At 35.8% G+C, this 21024-nt stretch overlaps 1 protein-coding gene across 1 annotated transcript in view; it reads left to right on the top strand.

The window, feature by feature from the left end:
* ACADL (acyl-CoA dehydrogenase long chain) overlaps nucleotides 1–21024 on the top strand; it is a 35549-nt gene that overhangs the window by 13765 nt on the left and 760 nt on the right. The window contains 5 exon segments of the mRNA XM_017973186.5: nucleotides 1162–1177; nucleotides 1179–1229; nucleotides 5989–6153; nucleotides 6788–6887; nucleotides 17351–17390. Coding sequence (XP_017828675.3) covers nucleotides 1162–1177; nucleotides 1179–1229; nucleotides 5989–6153; nucleotides 6788–6887; nucleotides 17351–17382 — 364 coding nt within the window. The 3' untranslated portion in view covers nucleotides 17383–17390.

Here is a 21024-nt window from a genome sequence, read left to right as displayed (position 1 = left end):
AACCATATCAACCACATAAAGAAGAAGAATTGGAAAAATTTTGCAAGTAATGTGGATTATTTATATACAATGCTGCTTATTATAGGATGTTAATAAAAATTGGGACCTAAGTGTTTTAACAATAGGGGATTTTCTTTAATTATGGTAAATCCATGATGATGATCTGTGTAGCTAATAAGAAGTATCTCATAGAAAAACATTAGATATTGTTAATAGATCAAAATCATATGGTTGCAATTTTATAAAAATGCTTAAATATGTATGGTTAAGTGCATTAAAAAATATTGGAAAGATACACCTTTAAAATGTTCATTCTAGGAGATAAAATTATTTTTTAAATTATTTTTCTCCTTTGGAATGCTGTTTGTATTTTTAATATCGTATTTACTAATTTTTTTTCTTTCATATTTGGAAAAATAACCTCTTCTATGTTTAGAGCAGGTTTGTTAGAAAAAATGGCATTTGAGGTATACTCTTTGTTTTTTGAGACAAGGTCTCACTGTGTTACCTAGACTAGAGTGCAGTGGCATGATCATGGCTCACTGCAGCTTCAACCTCCCAGGCCCAAGTGATCCCCTCACTTCAGCCTCTCAACTAGCTGAGACCACAGGCATGTGCCACCACACCCAACTAATTTTTTAACTTTTTGTGGAGATAGAGTCTAGCTTTGTTGCCCAGGCTAGTCTCAAACTCCTGCGCTCAAGCAGTCCTCCTCTCTCAGTCTCCCAAAGTGCTGGATTACAGGCATGAGCCACCGTGCCCTGCCTAATAGCTAAATTTTTGATCAGTAAAGACAGGGGAGGGAGCCAATGTGTTTAAAGGCAGCAAAGTACACAGTGACACGTAATCTCAGGGATACAGTGAGCTTTGAAATGTTATGTGAGTCCCATTTTGGGTCTTGAATGTTAGCTGGGCTTTGTCGTAGTACTCTATAAAATCTGGCTAGTTTATATAATCTTAATCATATATTCATTTGTATAACTGCTTTAGAATATAATAGATCAGCATGGTTTTTCAGTGCAATTGTGCAAACATTCTTAATATTTGGCAATTTTATAGTGGTGTAGCCAGTTTGAATAATCTCATTTACATACAGATAGAATTTGCATAATTTAATTTTTATCATTTGATGAATTTTTTTATCCTTTCTCTCAATTGCAGTGACTTACAAGGAGTAAAAAACAAATGCTAAAAAGGAAGGAAGTGACTGGATTCTCAATGGAAGCAAGGTGTGTAAAGAGGGACTTCTATAGCCCTTCTTTTTAGAGTCATCCCCTGAGTGACAACATCTCAGAGACAACTCCTTGATTCTATTAAATCTAGAGACTCATGAAGGAATTGAATTTACCTAAGTTGCTTTGGAGACAATAAATTTACAACATATATTACTTAAGATCTGTGGTAGCTTCTTCTATGTTTCATTTTGTATACCCCCTCACTAATATGGCAAAGGTTGTTTTAACTTCCAAGCAGCCCTTATCAAACCAGAAAAAGAGAAGATGAGGCTCATATTGCTCAAATATGGGACAAATATTAATAATACTTAAACTTTATTTTGATGAAAGTTGGGGGAAAAGCTTTCTCATATAGATCAAGAAGAATTTCAAAAGATTCTAGGAGAAGACCAGGCACAGTGGCTCACACCTGTAATTCCAGCACTTCGGGAGGCTGAAGCAAGAAGATTGCTTGAGCCCAGAAGTTTGAGACCAGCCTGGGCAACAAAGTGAGACCCTGTCTCTACAAAAATAAAAATTTTAACAATTAGCTTGATGTGGTGGTATGCCCTTTGGTTCCAGCTACTCATTCAGGAGGCTGAAGTAGGAGAATTGCTTCAGCAAGGAGCCAAGGAGGTTGAGACAGAGTAAGACCTTCTCTCAAAAAAAAAAAAAAATCTCGGACAGAAAGATATCAGTGATACAGTGATAGAATTTGAGAGCCATTTGAGAATGATTCAGTTCTTCTAGCTCAACCAACTCACTGATAGAATTGGAGAACCCTTCCTAGTAAGGTTACAGATGGGCTCAGGAGCCCTGATATCACTGAGGGGAAATGCATTCAATATCACCAAGAGTAAGTGATATTGCCCACCTAAAACTGTATCTGGTATATACGCAGTAAATATTTGTTGTTGACTAAGTGTTATGTGAAGGAAAGATGTTCATTTTCTTTACAGTTCTAAAATAATCTTTCTGAAAATATGTGCCAAGGTCTGTTGAAAAATTAGTTTTTATATGTTTATTTGGGCTAATATCTCTGTATTTACAAAATTGAATCACTGGTGTTCTTCAAATATACTTTAATAAATATTTGTTTAAATAATTTATCCCAAGAATTATAATTAAACAGATGATAGCCCCAACATATAATCAGTTAACTCCTGGCATACAGAAGTCCTTTTTGAAAGGACAGTGGGATATTTGGTCAGAAGTGAAATGGGAACCACATTCTCTTATGCCTCTAGCTCTCTAAGCAGGCCTGGTCTGCTCAGCTATTGTGTTCTGTGGGAACCACCCGGGAAAACTACCACTGACTGTTTCAAAAACTCAGAAATAGCAAAAATATGAAAACAAGTCAAAGTAAAGGAATGGGTAAGCAAATACAGTGCATCTGAATGAATGTGCAGCAATTAACATTAGCAACACAAAGTTTTTAACAGTACAGGAAATAATTATACATTAAGTGAAAAAACAGGTTATAGAATGAAAGTAGAGAAAAATTTTTACCACATTAAAATTTTAAAATGAGAAAGGAAACTATCAATGATATTTGTATTATGTAATTATGGAGAAATATCTTTTCCTTTTCCTTTAGAACTTTACATACTATCTTTATAATGTCTGCAATGAAGTTCTGTTATTTTATAAGCACTTAATATTCTCCCACCCCCAAAAAAATGCTGGCCCTCATTAGGGATAATTTCAGCCCTATTTAAACTTTTGAGTATCGTAATTAGAAAATAAACTGAGAAAATCCACTTGCAAGAAGAATTCTCATAAAATTCTATTAGAAAAGGGGATCCGGCCGGGCGCGGTGGCTCACGCCTATAATCCCAGCACTTTGGGAGGCCAAGGCGGGTGGATCACGAGGTCAAGAAATCGAGACCATCCTGGTCAACATGGTGAAACCCCATCTCTACTAAAAATACAAAAATTAGCTGGGCACGGTGGTGCGTTCCTGTAGTCCTAGCTACTCGGGAGGCTGAGGCAGGAGAATTGCTTGAACCCAGAAGGTGGAGGTTGCGGTGAGCCAAGATCATGCCACTGCCCTCCAGTCTGGGTAACAAGAGCGAAACTCCGTCTCAAAAAAAAAAAAGAAAAAAGAAAGGGGAATCCACCATGGTGTTAACACTCACATTAGGTCACACTACTGTAGAAATGGTTCAGGATTTATTAATTCTTTGCTTTAATTACTTCCAATAAGAACTTCAGGAGAACCCTACTTGATTTTACCAAATTGAGATCAGAATATTAAAGTGAATAGTTTTTGCCCAATGAACTGCTTCCTTTCTATCCCATTGTTTATTTACTATCTATAGTTAAAACATGTATGAGACCATCTTAAAAGTATACAGTAGATGCTAATTCCTGGATGCTGTGTGATTCAAAACAAGCAAAAATGCACTCTCAGAGCATTTCAACTGTGGCAGCTATATAGATGTTAGGAACTACACAGAAAGGTAGGAACTTGGTAGACTTATACGGTTTTGAGCAAGGGAGTGGTGTAATGGAGCTATACTGTTAAAAAAATATTTTTGCCAAGATGTATAGAATTTCTCTGAAGAACATCTTTTTCAAAATATATCTTTTAAACATCCTTTGGCCTTCTCTGTGCCAAAGAGAATTCTAAGCACTGAAGGTAGATAGATGAGTGGGAAATGGCTAAGAGTTCCTAGTAAGGAAGGATGTTGATGACCTTTTAATGCGTCACCTATAACCATGCTGCTACCACTATCTTCATTTGCTGTTGTGTAGACAACACTAGCATTATTTGCGCATTTTTCATTATTCGTATGTGTCAGTGCTGTGCATTTTAGGTGATGGGAGTAACTAACATCATTTTATACACCTACTATTTCAAAGGGAGAGGATAAAAACAGATCATTTGAATACAGTTTGATAAATCTTAAAATCATGGTAAATTTGAGGTGTTGGAGGAGCACTTAACCTAGTCTGGAGAATTTGAGACTTTTTGGACAATCTGATGTTGAATCCATCCAGGATGAGTAGGATTCATTGTAGCAGAGAAAGGTCCTTTCCCAAGTAGCGGAAACAAGGTTTTCAGACTTGCAGGTTAGGAAAACCTCAAAATGTGATGGACAGCAAGTAATTTAGTAGCACTGACTGGAGAACGGGGAATTGGGAGAAGTGGGACAAGTAATAAGGTAGGTAAGGAGAGGTAAGCTAGTTGCAGTTTGTGATAAGTTTTCTATTTCCTGCTAAGGGTTTTGAATTTATCCTGAAGCCTATTAGGAGCTATTCAAAATTTTTAAGTATGAAGGTGATATGATCAGATGACATTTAGAAAGATCTCTCTGACATCATAATGAATGATACAGCTATAGAGAGATCAGTTGTAGGAACTTAAGAAAGGATGAGGGCTGGAAATAAGGTAATTACAATAGACTTGAAAGGAAGTGAATAGATTTCAAAAGTATTAAGATGGATCAGAAAGAACTAGATGCTGAACTGAATATGGAGCAAGATGATAGTGTGATTTATTGAAACATTCATTGAGATGGGGAAATTGGTTGATAATCAGGATTGGCTAGGAGTAAGGGTGGGAAAGAATATGTCCTTCCCATGAGTCATCAGGTGGAATTATCCAGAAGCAAGTAGGTATAAATGTCCAGGTCCTATCACGCAATGTGGCTTACCAGGAGTTTGAGGCTGCAGTGATCTATGATCACACCACTGCACTCCTGCCTGGGTGAGAGAAACCCTGTCTCTAAAAAAAAAAAAAAAAAAAAAAGTAAAGAAATGTGGCTTAGATAAATATTTGGAGTCATCAGCATGTAGAGGGTGACCCAAGCCACGAAAGTGATTGAGATGAACCAGGACAGATGCAGAATGAGAAGAGAATTATTATTTGCTCTGGGTATATTTTGTTTTCTGAATCAATATCATCTAATAATCCCTTTCATTTGGCTTGTTATATTTCCCTCCTTAGTCATATTTTCTCATTTAGGCCATTTCAAAGGAAGCAGGATATCAGTTATAAAAATCAAAAATAGTCCTTTTCAAAAACTGATAAATCGGGATATCAGTTATAAAAATCAAAAATAGTCCTTTTCAAAAACTGATAAATCTGAGAATAAATAGTATAGTGCAATTTATAGCAGATTTTCTCTTTTTGTTTTCCTTTTCTTTCTTTTCTAGAGACAGGGTCTCACTCTGTCACCCAGGTTAGAGTGCAGTGGCACAATCATAATCCACTGCAACCTCAGACTCCTGGGCTCAAGCAATCCTCCTGCATCAGCCTCCTGAGTAGCTTGTACTAATGGCGCACACTACCACACCAGCTAATTTTTCGTTTTTTGTCTCTTCTCTTTTGGGGAGGCTGGTCTTGAACTCCTGAACTCAAATGATCCCCTTGCCTCTTCCTCCTAAAGTGCTGGGGTTATAAGTGTGAGCCACCGGGCCCAGCCAGATTTTCTTATCAGTCACTTTCTTCTAAAATACAATTTATGATCATAATAAACAATTTAGTTTCATTTTTAAAGAACACAGTAATCTCTGTTATTATTATGTGTAATATTAATAGTGAAAATAAAATCTATAGGCTTCGTTCTTTGAAGCATTAAGTAATTTTTTCCTGATCCTTGATAACATCATGTGTGAACAGTCAACTCTGCAGATATTTGGTAGGGCACAGAGAGAGGTATCAAGTATGTCATCTGTTTTGTTTTCTCGAATATGCTTTCTCCCAATCATAACTTGCACATAGGCTTGAATTATCATGATGCATTAATACGTACTTGGGGTTTTGCAGGTGTTCATCAGTAATGGGTGGTTAAGCGACCTTGTGATTGTAGTTGTGATCACAAATCGTGAGGCTCACTCCCCTGCCCATGGTATTAGCCTTTTTCTGGTGGAAAATGGAAGGAAAGGATTTATTAAGGGACAAAAGCTACATAAAATGGGATTAAAAGCCCAGGTGAGTGATAATGTAAATCATATTCAGATACTAATTAAGTTTACTATTAATCAGATAGGAGACTTATATAGAGGATTACATGTGGCACAATTTTACTTCCTATGCTGAATTTCTAAAACATGCTTTTCTGATGTGGTAATGGAGATTTATTCCCATTTATGCTATTTTATCTCTTTCTGATGGTCAGCAATAGAAATGAATCAAGGTATTTTGACTGTCTGCTTTAGAAATGACAAAATTATCTGCATGGCAATAAGCCATCTATTTGTAAAATGTATTAAAGAAAAATATGAAGTAAAAACAGAAAATGTTTTTTCTATACATTACCAAAAATACATGTTTTGCTTAATATGTATTAGAAATCCTTAGTTCCAAGTATCTTGAGAACTGGACAATATTAGAGCTGGAATGATAGTGTATTGCAGTAGGAAAGCCACTAGGTTTAGAATCAGATGGATGTGGGTTCAAATTCCTGGTTTACCACATACTAGTTGTGTCCATTAACCACTCCTGCTTGGCTTCCAATTGGTTTTTTGCTTTTTTGGAAACAATAATATTCACCTCAATATTCACTGAGTTATCGGAAGATTTAAATGAGATCATTCTCTACATTTTTTTTTGTATGGTCTTTTAGGATACTGCAGAACTATTCTTTGAAGATGTATGGTTGCCAGCTAGTGCCCTACTTGGAGAAGAGAATAAAGGCTTCTATTATCTCATGAAAGCCTCCACAGGTAAGAGTCCATCTTTTGATTGAATAATGAATTGGAATAGAATAATATAGAAACATGCTATTTCCATATTATTCATGCAAATTTATACATGCAAAACTTGCGAAATAGCTAATCATTTGAGTATTAAAGTTGTAATGAAAGTATGCGTTTTATAGGCTAGATAAGTAAATAACTGAACTCAGTGATATCCAATTGACGCTTATAAAGTGGGTAGGAAAAACAGGTATTTCAGTTCTGTGATTCCTTCTTAGAATGATTTTAGCTTCTTAATTACAATTCAAAACTTTTAGCTCTTTGTAAGGAAATATGAAAAACATTTGACAGTTGGCCAGTTTTAAAATAATAACTGTGACTCAAAGGGAAAAGTATAAAGTTCAGTCCCAAAAGTTTTAGCCACATAGGGTCAGTCCCTAAACAGCTATGGTTTTGGAGTATGGTTGACAAGTGATTATTGAGCCTCAGATGCCAGCATAAGGAGATACTGCTGCCTAGTGACTGCCAGAATATCACCAGCATGATGGAATTAAAGTGACTAAGGCTACTTTTACATTAATAGGTAGATTTTAACTTACGCACTTTAAGATGTGTTTTTCCACACACATATTGAGTCATGCAGTGTGCAGAGATCAATAAATTAAAATCAACAACTAGGGATTTTTTTAACTTGTATGTGAATAAAGAGAAGAAAAAATTAAATAAATTACATATATATAATGAAGGTAGTCATTCACAGGCATGGTGTTATGTGCCTTCTGTCCCAGCTACTCGGGAGGCCAAGGTGGAAAGGTAGCTTGAGCCCAGGAATTCCAGGATGTAGTGAACTATGATTGTGAAACTGTACTCCATTTTTGGCAACAGAGTGAGACCTCATCCCTTAAAAACTTTAAAAGATTTAGGAAAGGCAGTCACTCATAAAAATAAAGGATTTAAAGGTAGAATTTGTATTTGGAATTTATATTGTCTGAAAAGGAGGAGCCTGTAAGATAACTGAGAATGAATGAACAGTTAGAAAGGAGAAAGCAAATCAGGAGAGCTTTGTCTCAGAAGCTGGAAGGAAAGAGGATTTCATGGAGTAGGGAGTGGGACCAAATGCTGCTTAAAGAGGTGGACGGATCACAAGGTCAGGAGATCAAGACCATCCTGGCCAACATGGTGAAACGCTGTCTCTACTAAAAACACAAAAAATTAGCTGGGTGTAGTAGTGCGCACCTATAATCCCAGCTGAGGCAGGAGATCCGCTTGAACACAGGTGGTGGAGATTGCAGTGAGCTGAGACTGCGCCACTGCACTTCAGCCTGGTGACAGATCGAGACTCTGTCTCAAATAAATAAATAAATAATAACAATAGGGAAAGTTCATCCTTGAAAGACAGGTGAGTGAAAGAGGCATGGAGGTGTTGGAGAGGGTGAGGGAAGGACAAAATACCTTCTTCAGAATGAGAAACTAAACTAACTACCTTCTGCTTTTTGCATATGAATCAGTCTTATGATAAGAGTTTAGCTTCCCAGGTACAAACATACAGAAAAGACAGATGATTGTGTTTATCTAGGGTGGAGTTTTCCCGGGAACTTGAGGGTATTTGCAAAAGAACTCAGTATATGGTGACCACAGTCATTCAATATGCTAATTAAATTTTAGACCCTATAGTTTCTTTTTAAATGAAGGAATAGTTTATAATTCCTTCATGCAGTCATCAAATGGGCAAAACATCTCACCAACAAAAAACCTGGAGTTGGGATTTGACTTTAAAAATTTTAAGTAGAATGACTGGCTGAAAGGTTTTGTGAAGGGAAATGTCGAAATGAAACAGCTTGGTGGTTTCTCAGGACCAACATTATAGAAATTACATTCAACTGTGGTTTAAGTCCTAACCCAGCTACTTGGATCTCTGTAGTCTAGGCAAGTTGTGTTCTCTCTCTCAAAAATAGTTTCCTATTTGTAAATTTATAAAATGTGTTTGATTTGCAAGATTGTAAAATCTTATGATTGTAAATCTTTAGTATTTGTAACATTTGTACATATTTGTAAAATATTTTCCTATTTGCAAATATCAGAGACTGCCTCATAGGGTTACTGTGAGGATTATGTTGTAGAAAAAACTCAGTTATTGTCACATGACCAGGATGAATTAGGCACGTAGACACATTGTAGGGTGAGTAGGGCAGGGTTTACTGAATCAAAAGAGAAAAGGGACTCTTGGCAAAGCCAGAGAAAGTCCTGCTAGCAGGTCTTCATTCCGCCTTACAGATTGAATCCTAGGTCACCACACAGGAACAGGAGAGTCCAGGCTCCTCTCCTCTGCAAAGATGTGAACTCCCTGAGGCTCCACCCCGTCTCCCCAGTACACAGGCGGGAATTATTCAGAAAGAATCAGTCAGGAAAGGGCAGGCTTCATCTGGGACCAGTAGTCAGGTTTTTCAGCCTTTAGGCTGTTTAGGCTTGAAGGTGGGCTTTCACCAGGGACCACTAGCTGTCTCCTATCTCTATCAGACAGGGTAATATACATAAAATGCTTCAAATATTGCCTGGCAAAGTAAGCCCTCACTAAAATTAGCTGTTACCCTTATTTTGCATATTTCTTACATAATACCTTGCTCCATTTTGTTTCAATATGGGAGACCTTTTTATCATCTTCTTACTCTTGCTTTTGATCTAGACCTTCTCTGTGTCGTTTTAGGAGCCGTTTGCTACCTGTATGGGTATCAAATTAAGTTTCTCCATCCTGAAAAAAATTATTTACATCCTAACTTTCTTATTGACATAACAAACCTAAAACCATTCAATTAAAATAGAAGTGCTTTAAATGTTACAGTATATTTGACCACATGTAATTTTGTAACTATATAACTATTCAGTTTCCATTGTCTTTGTTATCCTTGAATTTTGAACATTTTGAGGCTTTCTGACCATTTGAAATGCATGTCACAAAATTTATTTTCTTTTTAGAATAGAAACCTACCATATGGATGCAGCAATAGTTATTGGGTTTTTTAAAAATCTATACTCTATAATTTGTCAATCTTATGTTCTTATGTCAATCTAATTTTATAGATTATGTTCTGAATCTATAAAAATGAGGCACACACTCAATCAAGAAAACATTTAACAAAACAGTATAACTTGGCTTGCCTAAATTATAATTTCCTTAAGAGCAGGGATATTATACTTTATATTCCCTTTTATTTACGGATCACTGATTTACACATATCAGTGGTTCTCAATGCCTTTCAGGCATTTAGAAATGTCAGGAATGAGGTGGGGTTGGGTGTGCACAGTTGACTGGAGGTATAACTTGTGTAGTGCCCTTGAGGACAGTGTTGTTAAATGTCCTATAATTCACATTTGGATTACAACTAATTGTCTCACTCAAAAAATCAATAATTTCCCATTGAGAAATACTGAAATATGATTTATTCCTTTCTGCTTCACTGAACAAATATACATTGATTGCCTCCTAAGGGGTAATGTGTTCAACTATAATTTTATGGGTGTGACTCTGGAAACACACACTAGACTCCTGGCAACATGAAGGAAGTGATACCACTTGATACTCTGATTTTCTCAACTGTACAGAAAATGGAATCAGGATCATTTGCTTCTGAAATCCAACCACCATCACTTTCACATCAAAAATGTTTACTAAAACAATTATACCAACGCCAGGCATGGTGGCTCACACATGTAATCCCAGCACTTTGGGAGGCTGAGGCAGACCGATTGCTTGAGCCCAGGATTTTGAGACCAGACTGGGCAACAAGGCAAAACCTCATCTCTACAAAAAATACAAAAATTAGCCGAGTGTGCTGGTGTGCGCCTGTAGTCCCAGCTACTCGGAAGGCTGAGGTGGGAGGATCGCTTGAGCCCTGGAGGCAGAGGTTGCAGGGAGTGAGATCGCACCATTGCTCTCTAGCATGAGTGACAGAGCAAGACCCTGACTTCCCACTCCCGGCAAAAACAAAAACAAAATCAAAAATATACCTTTAGCCTTATTTTGGCTGAAGGTATAACAGTTGAACCAACAGACATATTTCCATTCCTTTGGAAATTTACATTTCCTGTGTTTATGGACTTCATACTAGATTACAACAAAGATGACTATAATATTACCCAGATTGCCTGAATGGCTCAGAAATCATGTAATTTGACATTTAACCATTAAGGAAATAGAAAAGTGGTCCGTATTGTTTTCCCATAGGAGAAAAGGATTCTTTTAAAGTATGTATTTATTGTATTTTAATTGCAAAAAATAAATAATTTTTAATTATTACTTTTTAAAGTGTCGTTTTATTGTTGCCTCCTTTCAAAGGTAGTTCCCTAAAATCTCCATAGGTGGCAGTAGCATTCTACTTCCACGGGTCACATTATGGATAGCTAGTAGTATTGTTTTCCAAGGAAGTGTGTATGTTTTGAGATTTCTGAGATGTGTCTTCTGATCTTCCTACTTTATCTAAATAAATACATTTGAATAATATCTTCATATTTCAAGCTAGGAATATATTCAGAAACAATGAATAACCAATACTATATATACCTATACCTTGTATTACAAAACTGGTTACACTCTGGTTCTAGTTATTCAATTGAAATAGAAGAGCTTTAAATGTTACAATATACTCGGTCACATGTAATTTTATAACTATATGACTATTCAGTTTCCATTCTCTTTGTCATCCTTGAATTTTGAACATATTGGGGCTTTCTGACCATCTGAAATGCATTTCACAAAATTTATTTTCTTTTTAGAAAAGAAGCCTACCATACAGATGTAGCAATAGTTATTGGGTTTTTAACATCTATGCTATCCATAGTTTATGTCAATCTTATGATTTTTCCATGGAATAGATAATAAAATAGTAAAATCCAGATGTTAAATAATAATGACTATCATTGCTTGACTGCTCTCTTATCTGCCAGACACTGCTAAGTGAATTGTCTCATTCTTTTTCTTCACAAATCTAAATAATACTTTCATTATTTTTATTTTACAGTTAAGGAAATTGAGGTGTAGAGAGGTTAACTTGCCCCAAATTATACCCGTATTCCAATTCCAGAACCTATACTCTTCACCTGTATACTGTAATTACTGCCCAGAAGTGCAAAGTAGATGGACCCTTTTTCTTTTCCTATTTCCTTCACTCAGTGGGCAATGAAGTGAAAATGGAATGTTTATTTTTCTAATCTAATGAGAGTTCTTGGTTAGTCATTTCCTGTGTGGTATGTTCTTAATTCTAAGGGCACGAAGTATTGGGGAAAGGACTAGAGAGGAAAAAAATAATAATACTTCTTCTTGGCATGTCTCTAAAACAGGAATATCCATTTCTTAAGACCTTGAGCATGGAATTAACTAACTGTCAAATAGCAAACCTCATTTTTTTAAATTTAAACCGTGAAATATGAGAATAACTGATGCTGTTATTTAAATTAATACTGGGCTAGATAATCTCTCCAAGGTGTTTTCCAGTTCCATCATTCTATGATTCTAAGAATTCTGTCATTTACAACTCTGAAAAAGACTCCATCCAGCCCACTTAGTAACTTCAGAATAATTTTTTAATGCTAGCTGTAGTATTATTTATTAACAAATATAAGGAGTACTTGGATAATAATGTGTGTTACAAGTTTTAGTTGCCATTGATTAGAGGATGATTTCAGAAAACATAATGCAGTGTCTGCAGTGAAAAGCAAAGGCCAAATCTGTTTGGTAACACTCAACCCAATGGCAAGAATATGTACATTTTTAATCTTTTTATCCCCAGAGAGTAGATTATGTACTCTTGGAGACATTATTCTCTCAGCCCGCTGGACTTCACTGAATGCACTGATGCAAGAATTCTAAATCATTCCATTCTGGTCTGAAGTTTTACTTTAACTTCTAGAAGTTTCCAGCATTTACAAAGGAACAGCTCTTGTGTGAGAGAATCAGGCTTAGAGATATTTATTCTTTCATGTTGTTAAAACTGCATAAATTCTCAAATATGGCATCATGTAGGCAAAAACATACCTTGAGACTTGTTAGATCCACCCTTATTTTCCAAATAAAGTGTCATACATAGTGTCATTGAACTATACTAGGACTAAACTTAGAAACCATCATCAGGGATTTTCATAGAATACTCACCTGTTTTCGATGTATAGATTATTTCTCCATTTATTTTCTTTTGTTGTTGTTGTTCCATCTTTAGATTGTCTGTGAGTAAATTTGAATGTGTGGGGTGGGAGTGGGAAACTTAGTGCTGATTAAACACAACAATGACACTGAAAGATTCCGTTTTATAACCTGAGAATTGCTGTAGCCAACATTAAAAGCAAGTCCTGCATCTTCTGAGAATCTGGCCACCACCCTCCTTTGAGAACACAGCTGTGGCTTTGGACTTGACAGTACATTACATTAGTACTTTACTTTAACTTCTAGAAGTTTGGGGTTGAGTGTTACCAAACAGATGTATATATTTAATTTCTAGTTTGAGTTTCACTGCACAACCTTTGTCAGGAACTTTCCATGTGTATGCTTTCTATTAGCCACAGTGAAGTTCTCACTCATTTCACAGCAGAATGATCAGAACTCTGTTTCTATCTTAATTTTCACAAAGAAGATAGGGCCTGCTGACCATATCTGGGCCTTGAACCTAAGAAATCAACTAGAATGGGGTGTAGTCTTGAAGGCTACCCAAAGTGGGAAGCCAGTATTTCAAGTTCAAGCCAATTTCCTAAGGGAGACTCAAAAGTCAGTGAAAAAGAGAACAGATATAAACTCCAAGTTCAGAGTGTGACAGCCTAGAGCCAGGAATGAAATAAAGCTTGATCGAAGCAAGAGCAGTCAGGAACAATTGAGAATGGTCTAAATAGAATGATTTCCAAAAATACTAACGGGTTGTCCATGGCCAGGAGGAGGAGGTAGGTATATAGCTATATTAACAATGATAATCCCAGACCATTCAGTGCACTGCTAAACAAGCTATTGAGAGGTATTGGAGGTGTATAGTATAGGTGTATACTGCTATGAAGAAATATCTGAGACTGGGTAGTTTATAAAGAAAAAGTTTTAACAGACTCACAGTTCCACATGGCTGGGGAGACCTCATAATCATGATGGAAGATGAAGGAAGAACAACAGCACATCTTACATGATGGCAGGCAGAAGAGCATGTGCAGGGAAACTGCTCTGTATAAAACCATCAGATCTCATGATCCCAACTATCACAAGAACAGCGTGTGACAAACTCGTCCCTATGATTCAATTATCTCTCAGCAGGTCCCTTCCACAACATATGGGGATTGTGGGAGCTACAATTCAAGATGAGATTTGGGTGGGGACACAGCCAAACCATTATCAGGAGGGATAATGTGAAGAGATGAAAGAGGATCAGGGTACTGGACTTTGATCTCTTTAGTACTTTGATTTTATTCTATTGCATTCTACAGATCTATATTAAATACTGTGCAATATTAAATAATGTCTTATAGATATTTTGATGTGTTTATGAACATATATAGAACCTCCTTGTCCCTCCAAATGTTAGAAGTAGAGTAGCAAAATCCGATACTTAATTTAATTAATAGAGAAAAAAATCTTCAAGGATTTAGTCTCTGGAGGAAAATAGGTGTTTTCAACAGCTGTATCTAAATAAGTGTACCACCAGATGGCGCTCATACATTAAAGTCATGCTGTTTTCAAGCAGTTTGCCTTGTCTGCGTTTTAGACTCTGAAACGACATTATTTATGTTTTTAACTATTTTTGCATCTTTTAGTACAAATGTGCTTAGCAATGAAATATAGTGGGTTTTAAAATAAGCTGATTTGGTAACATACGCCCTCTTTATGGAGGAAAAAACCAACAATTTCACTTTTGTTTGCCCTAAAGATCTTTTATTGTATAATTTCTGATATGCTAAGGGGGTTAAAGTTTACATATCTACCATGCTCACATTTTTCTTTTATTTCCTTTAAATTCAAGACAGTGCAACATAAATTAGCAGAATTAAAAACATATATGTGAAACCAGAGCATTTGTGGACAGCTGTCTCCAGCTGCATGAAAGGAAACGTTTAGACTCTGCCACTGCTTGCATGGCAAAATATTGGTAGGCATGCTACCGTAATTAGAGTGTGGTATATGCTCAGACTGATATGGAATTCTGCCCATTTTAATCTTAGCCTTGAAGATCTTCTATAGGAAGAAGTCTGTGAAATGAAAAATAAAAGTAAAATTCAACTTTTAAAAAAATGCTGAAAAGTCCCATTAAACATATGTATAACATGCTAAAAAAATATTCAAGTTGGCATTGAATTTTTTATCCTAATAGGCAAGCAAAGTTAATATCTAATTTCTTAACTTGCTATTGAAAATAAAATATTAAGTGTCGGATAATGAAGACTAATATTGATAAGATAGTCATCAATATTAACATTAGTTCATTCAATTCATAGTTTAATTTCAAATCATCTGAAGAGTGGCAGTATAGTGAGGCTGAAAGAGAAGAGTAAAATTTAGGAACCTTAAGATAGAGTCCAATTCTTTTATTAAATAACTATAATTAAACATCCAGGAAAATGTTTTTGTTATCTGTGAAATGACTAAGTTGGACAGGATTCTTCTATTTAAGGTGCTTTCCAGATGTAAAAAAAAATTCACAAAGAACTGGCTGTCCAAAGTTTCACAGGCTCTAATAAGTGAATGGAAACTAAAAATCCTATTAAGTTTAGGAAGACTTTGATTTGAATTAAAGATTATTAGCAATGGTGTTAAAGATGAGTTGATCAAAAAAGATCCCTGTATGTAAGACTTTTGTATATTTTAAGGTTTAAAAATATATAATCTAAATCAGATTTGGGAGGTAGATTTGGTTTCCTCTTTTTAAAAACAAACATTCTCACATATCATTAGCCCAAGAGTAACCTAGAAAAAAATTCCTGTCATTACTCATTAACTTGTGTTCAGTTCAGTTACAAGTAGGACAGGAGAAATATTTTGTGCTTTATGTAATGATCTCATAATAATAAAATTGCTAGGTTGAAAAGTAATGTGGAATTACTAGGAACTCGTACTTTTGGGGAGACTTTTTATATTTACATTTACAACAAGTTCTTTGACTAGTGGAAAAAAAGTGTAAAAAAATTTTTTACATATTTTTGGAAAAAGAGAGGTTTGGATAGCCATTGACCTTGTTATTTGAAAACCCCAGGTTTATAGACATGCTGGTATTTCACATTGAAGCACAGGAGGCAACTAGTTACAGCCTGGTAAATATTTTACTAAAATACTTGCAAAAAATAAAAAATTATCAAATTTCAAATATTATTGTCTCCAAAGCCTTGTCTATTGATAATTATATTGTTAGCCAGGCATGGTGGCTCATGCCTGTAATCCTAGCGCTTTGGGAGGCTGAAGCCGGCAGATCACAAGATCAGGAGTTCAACACCAGCCTGGCCAATATGATGAAACCCCATCCCTACTTTACAAAAAAATTAGCTGAGCATGGTGGTGCATGCCTGTAATCCCAGCTACTTCAGAGGCTGAGGCAGGAGAATTGCTTGAACCCGGGAGGCAGAGGTTGCAGTGAACCGAGATTGCCCCACTGCACATTAGCCTGAGCAACAGAGTGAGACTCCATCTCGGAAAAAAAAAAAAAAATTTATTGTTAATATATGGCTTAGAAACATCCTCAGCTGTCATATAGCTTGAGTTTAAAGTTACTTTAAATTTTAAAAAGTATCTATCCTTATCTTTGCTTCATGTTTCCCACTATTGCAAAATAAGTAGCAGGGTACTGTAGCTTGCAACTGTAATCACTCCTACTCCAGAGGCTGAGGTGAGAGGATCCTTTGAGCCCTCAAGGAGTTCAAGACTGTAATGACCTTTGATTGTGCCCCTCTACCCAGCCTGGGCCATAGAGTGAGTGAGACTCCATCACTAAAATAAATACACAAACAAACAAAGAAATAAAGAAAAGAAAAGTAAGTAGAATATAATTTTGAACTAACATATTTTTATGTTAAGGTGAATAAAATCTCTATTGTGAGTTTTAATAATAGTTAGAATTGTGATATAATCAGAATTTTTCTCAAGCACTGCATGTTTATATATGTATACATACATTATATGCAATACTCATACACACACTTCAGAAATATTATTCTCTATATAATTTTGTAATGTTTTCTATATGATAGCATATAGTTTGTTAGCCTGCCCTCTTGGGTTTTCACTTTTACCTTTAATTTATTTCTGCAAAATCAGAGCCCTAAAAAATTGCTTTTTTATACTGAAATTCAGAATCGTGATCTTCAAGTAGAAAGTGACATCATTGGAGAAAAAAGGCATAATACAAGGGCAAAAAGAACTAGGTGCTTGACTAATTTAAATCATATAGAGAATCCAAATAAATTAGAACATATTCAAGTCTTTACTGTATCTTTTTCTAGCCCTTTGAAACCTAATCATGTTTTCTACCTTTTGTTTCTAGCCTTAAGAAAACCTGGCAAGAAATGTAATTGATGAAGAAGGTATTCTTATATGAAAATTCTCTTGAAATTTATTTCATGTGATTTTTATCATCTTCTTTCCTTAGCTAATATGCCATTTTAATTGCTTAATAAATGTGCACATATAAACAATTGTAAATAATTAGTTTTCTGGTTTTGAAGCACCTCATGAAAATCCATTTCAAACATTTCTTTCTACCTTTTTTTTAGTCATTTAGAACATCTGATTTACAAAATAGTGTAGCTTATGACTGTATACAGCTCCATGGAGGTTGGGGCTGCATGTGGGAGTACCCAATTGCAAAGTAAGTATGGTTGTTCTGACACACTATTCTTTATGATGTGAAGAAAAAGGAAAATTTCTTTACTTTGTACATCAAATGTAGAGGGAAAGGAGGTGTGCGATCTTTTGAATTTTTCAGCTGAATACAGACAGAATGTGTTCAAGCAAATGGAAACAGCTTTTTTTAATCAACTCACTACTGGGATTTTATCTTTCTTAAAGAAAGTAAAGAGACCAGTATACAAAAGCCTAATGCTTGGCTTTATTTGAATCTTTATGTAGAAGGACAAGTACTACTTTGAAAATTTTTTTATTCTTTATTTTACTTTGAGACAGCCTTGCTCTGTCACCCAGGTTGGAGTGTACTGGCATGCCCTGGGCTCACTGCACCTTCTGCCTTCCAGGTGCAAAATATTCTTGTGCCTCAGTCTCCAGAGTAGCTGGAATTAACAGGTGCATGCTATTTTTTTTTTTTTGTATTTTTAGTAGAGGTGTGGTTTCGCCATGTTGGCCAGGCTGGTCTCTAACTCCTGGCCTCAAGTGTTCAGCCTGCCTTGGCCTCCCAAAGTGCTGGGATCACAAGCATAAGCCACAGTGTCTGGCCAAATACTACTTTAGAAAAAAAAAAAGCAGTACAGAAAAATTAACTGGCATATGCAAAGGATCTGAGTTGTCACATATCTTAAATATCTGATTATTTGTTTTGTTGTAAAAAATAAATCAAAAATCTTTATTTTTAGAAATACATTTTTTATTTCCTTCAAATGGAAAGAAATCAAATATATCTTTTTTATTTATCATAATATATGTGAATATTCTCAGTTTGAAGCAGTACTAATTTGTAAATAGGCACTGTCCTCACCCGCATTTCCTCCTTAATCTCCAGAATTTCCTTTTCTCTTAGCATAGTCTTTTGCCTCAGAAGCCTCCCCATAGCATTTCTCCTCATCACCCTAGAAAATATATCTTTCTTGTTACTTAGCAATGTTTTTGGTTTAGAATATTTTCTCAAGGACCTTTTTTATTTATACAGAAAAGTTCAATTTGGTCTGAATCTGAGAGTAAGAATGCTATAGGCTTCTAAAAATGTTTTAAGATTTTTATCTTAATGTAAAGTATCTAAAGGGAAAAATTATGAAACCCACATTCAAACTGGCAGCCTAATGATTTCAAATTTACCTATTTGGTAAATATAATTGAAAACATTTAATGTATTTATAGTCCTTAGTGAGAAAAAGAAGTATTTTACTAAAATTACATTAAGAGCAGAAGCTATATAGTGGCTCAATGTTTGTGTGTTTTAGTTTACATTCTAAAGAAAGGCCTATTAGGTGGGGAGAAGGCAACCATCTAAATGGCTTAAGATTAAAATGTGGCATAAGCCTTGGTCTCTGTTTTCTCAGAGTCAACTCCTTCAAGCTGATACCAAGCAAACATTGTAGCTTGATGGCTTATTTGAAATCTTTGGCTTCAGTTTAAGAGACTTAAATTCCCTTTAAGAAACAATAATTACCTTTCTTGGCCAGTTTGTTAGTTCAAAGATTGTATCAATTTTTAAAGTAGCCTACTTTTTCTCTTTCCATATATCACTTAATATCAAAAAAGCCACTTAGACCAGGCGCACTGGCTCATGCCTGTAATCCCAGCACTTTGGGAGGCTGAGGCGGGTGGGATTGCCTGAGCTCAGGAGTTCAAGACCAGCCTAGACAACATGGGGAAACCCTGTCTCTACTAAAAATACAAAAAATTTAGCCAGGCGTGGTGGCCAGCACCTGTAGTCCCAGTGACTTGTGGGGCACAAGAAGTGCTTGAACCCGGGAGGCAGAGGTTGCAGTAAGCTGAGATCACCCCACTGCACTCCAGCCTAGTCGACAGAGTGAGACTCTGTCTCAAAAAACAAAAAGTCACATGGACACTTTAGGCAATATGTGGATGTAATGTATAGACTTTGCTTTGATAGAAAAAAATCATTCTAATTGTGTTTCTTATATCCCGCAGACTAAACTACATTAGTTTATATATATGTTGCTGTTGCTGCGTCTTGGTTTCATAGATAAAAGAGGTGCTTTCTCTGTTTTTTTATTTTGCTTTTTTTGTTTTTGTCTTTTTAAATAATTGGTCTTTAGCATGTGGGTGTATTTCAGTCTTACTCATTAGGTTCGAGCCCGAGGAGAGAGGCTGAAGCTTTGCCATTTGAGGATTTTCTCTACCATGCTAGGAAGTGCAGCCTTAGATATAGAACTTCATTGCACTGTGGTTAAACATTTCTGCTGCTGCCTTTCACTGTTAATTTTAGTTGATGACTAAATTTAATTAGTAACATATAAAAGGTCTACTAATCTCTGTCTTTGTCTACTCCACTGGCATTGCTTTAATGTGAAAAGAAGTCTAGTCCATTAACAAAATAATCTAAATGCCTTGGGATTGTTGAAATGGGCTTACACTAGGTAAGTCCTCAAAATGCAGGTGCTAGATTTTGTAGAGCAGAGTAAAATCTGTTTAGAAAAAAAAATGTTTGAAAATGTAAATGTCTCAAGCTTTTAAAGCTTTCAGCAGAAAGTACCGAGATTCTAAATTTCCTTTGTAATATAGTAAATCATATCAATAAATATTTACTGAGTGCCCATTTCTTTGTAAGGAACTCTGATGAATATGGAGAAGAATGAGTTCAAATCTGGTACGTTCTTAGAGAGCCTTTAATCCCAGCACTTTGGGAAACTGAGGCGGGCGGATCACGAGGTCAAGAGATGGAGACTATCCTGGCCAACATGGTGAAACCCCGTCTCTACTAAAAATACAAAAATTAGCTGGGCTTGGTGGCATGCACCTGTAGTCCCATCTACTCAGGAGTCTGAGGCAGGAGAATTGCTTGAACCCGGGAGGCGGAGGTTACAGTGAGCCGAGATCATGCCACTGCACTCCAGCCTGGCACCTGGCAACAGATTGAGACACTGTCTCAAAAAAAAAAAAAAAAAAAATCAAATTTAAACAAAACAAAACACTGTGATTATACTTGAGGGGGAAAAAAAAAAACAAAAACTCCTTTGAATGTGTCTACTAAGAAAGTCCAAAGTTCAATTACTAGTGCTTTTGTCCAATGAAAGTGTTGTGATATACAAAAAAGATATTTGAAAAAGAGGCAGGATACCTACATCCTCATTCCAGTTTGCCAATGATATGTTAGTGACAAATAGCAACCATTAATTAGGAAATGTATTAACTTCTCTGTACTTCAGTTCCTTTACCAGGAAAACAGTATTAACATTTATCCCTCCCCAATCCCAGAGCTAAGAGGATAAAATGAGATGAGAAAAGATAGAAGCAACTGTACAATGGCAGGGTTGTTATCATGACTATCAAAAATGAACTTCT

Source organism: Callithrix jacchus, chromosome 6, assembly GCF_049354715.1.
Source record: "Callithrix jacchus isolate 240 chromosome 6, calJac240_pri, whole genome shotgun sequence".
Lineage (NCBI taxonomy): Eukaryota > Metazoa > Chordata > Mammalia > Primates > Cebidae > Callithrix > Callithrix jacchus.
Note: the sequence above shows the minus strand (reverse complement) of the source record. Positions and strands in the feature narration are given on the sequence as shown.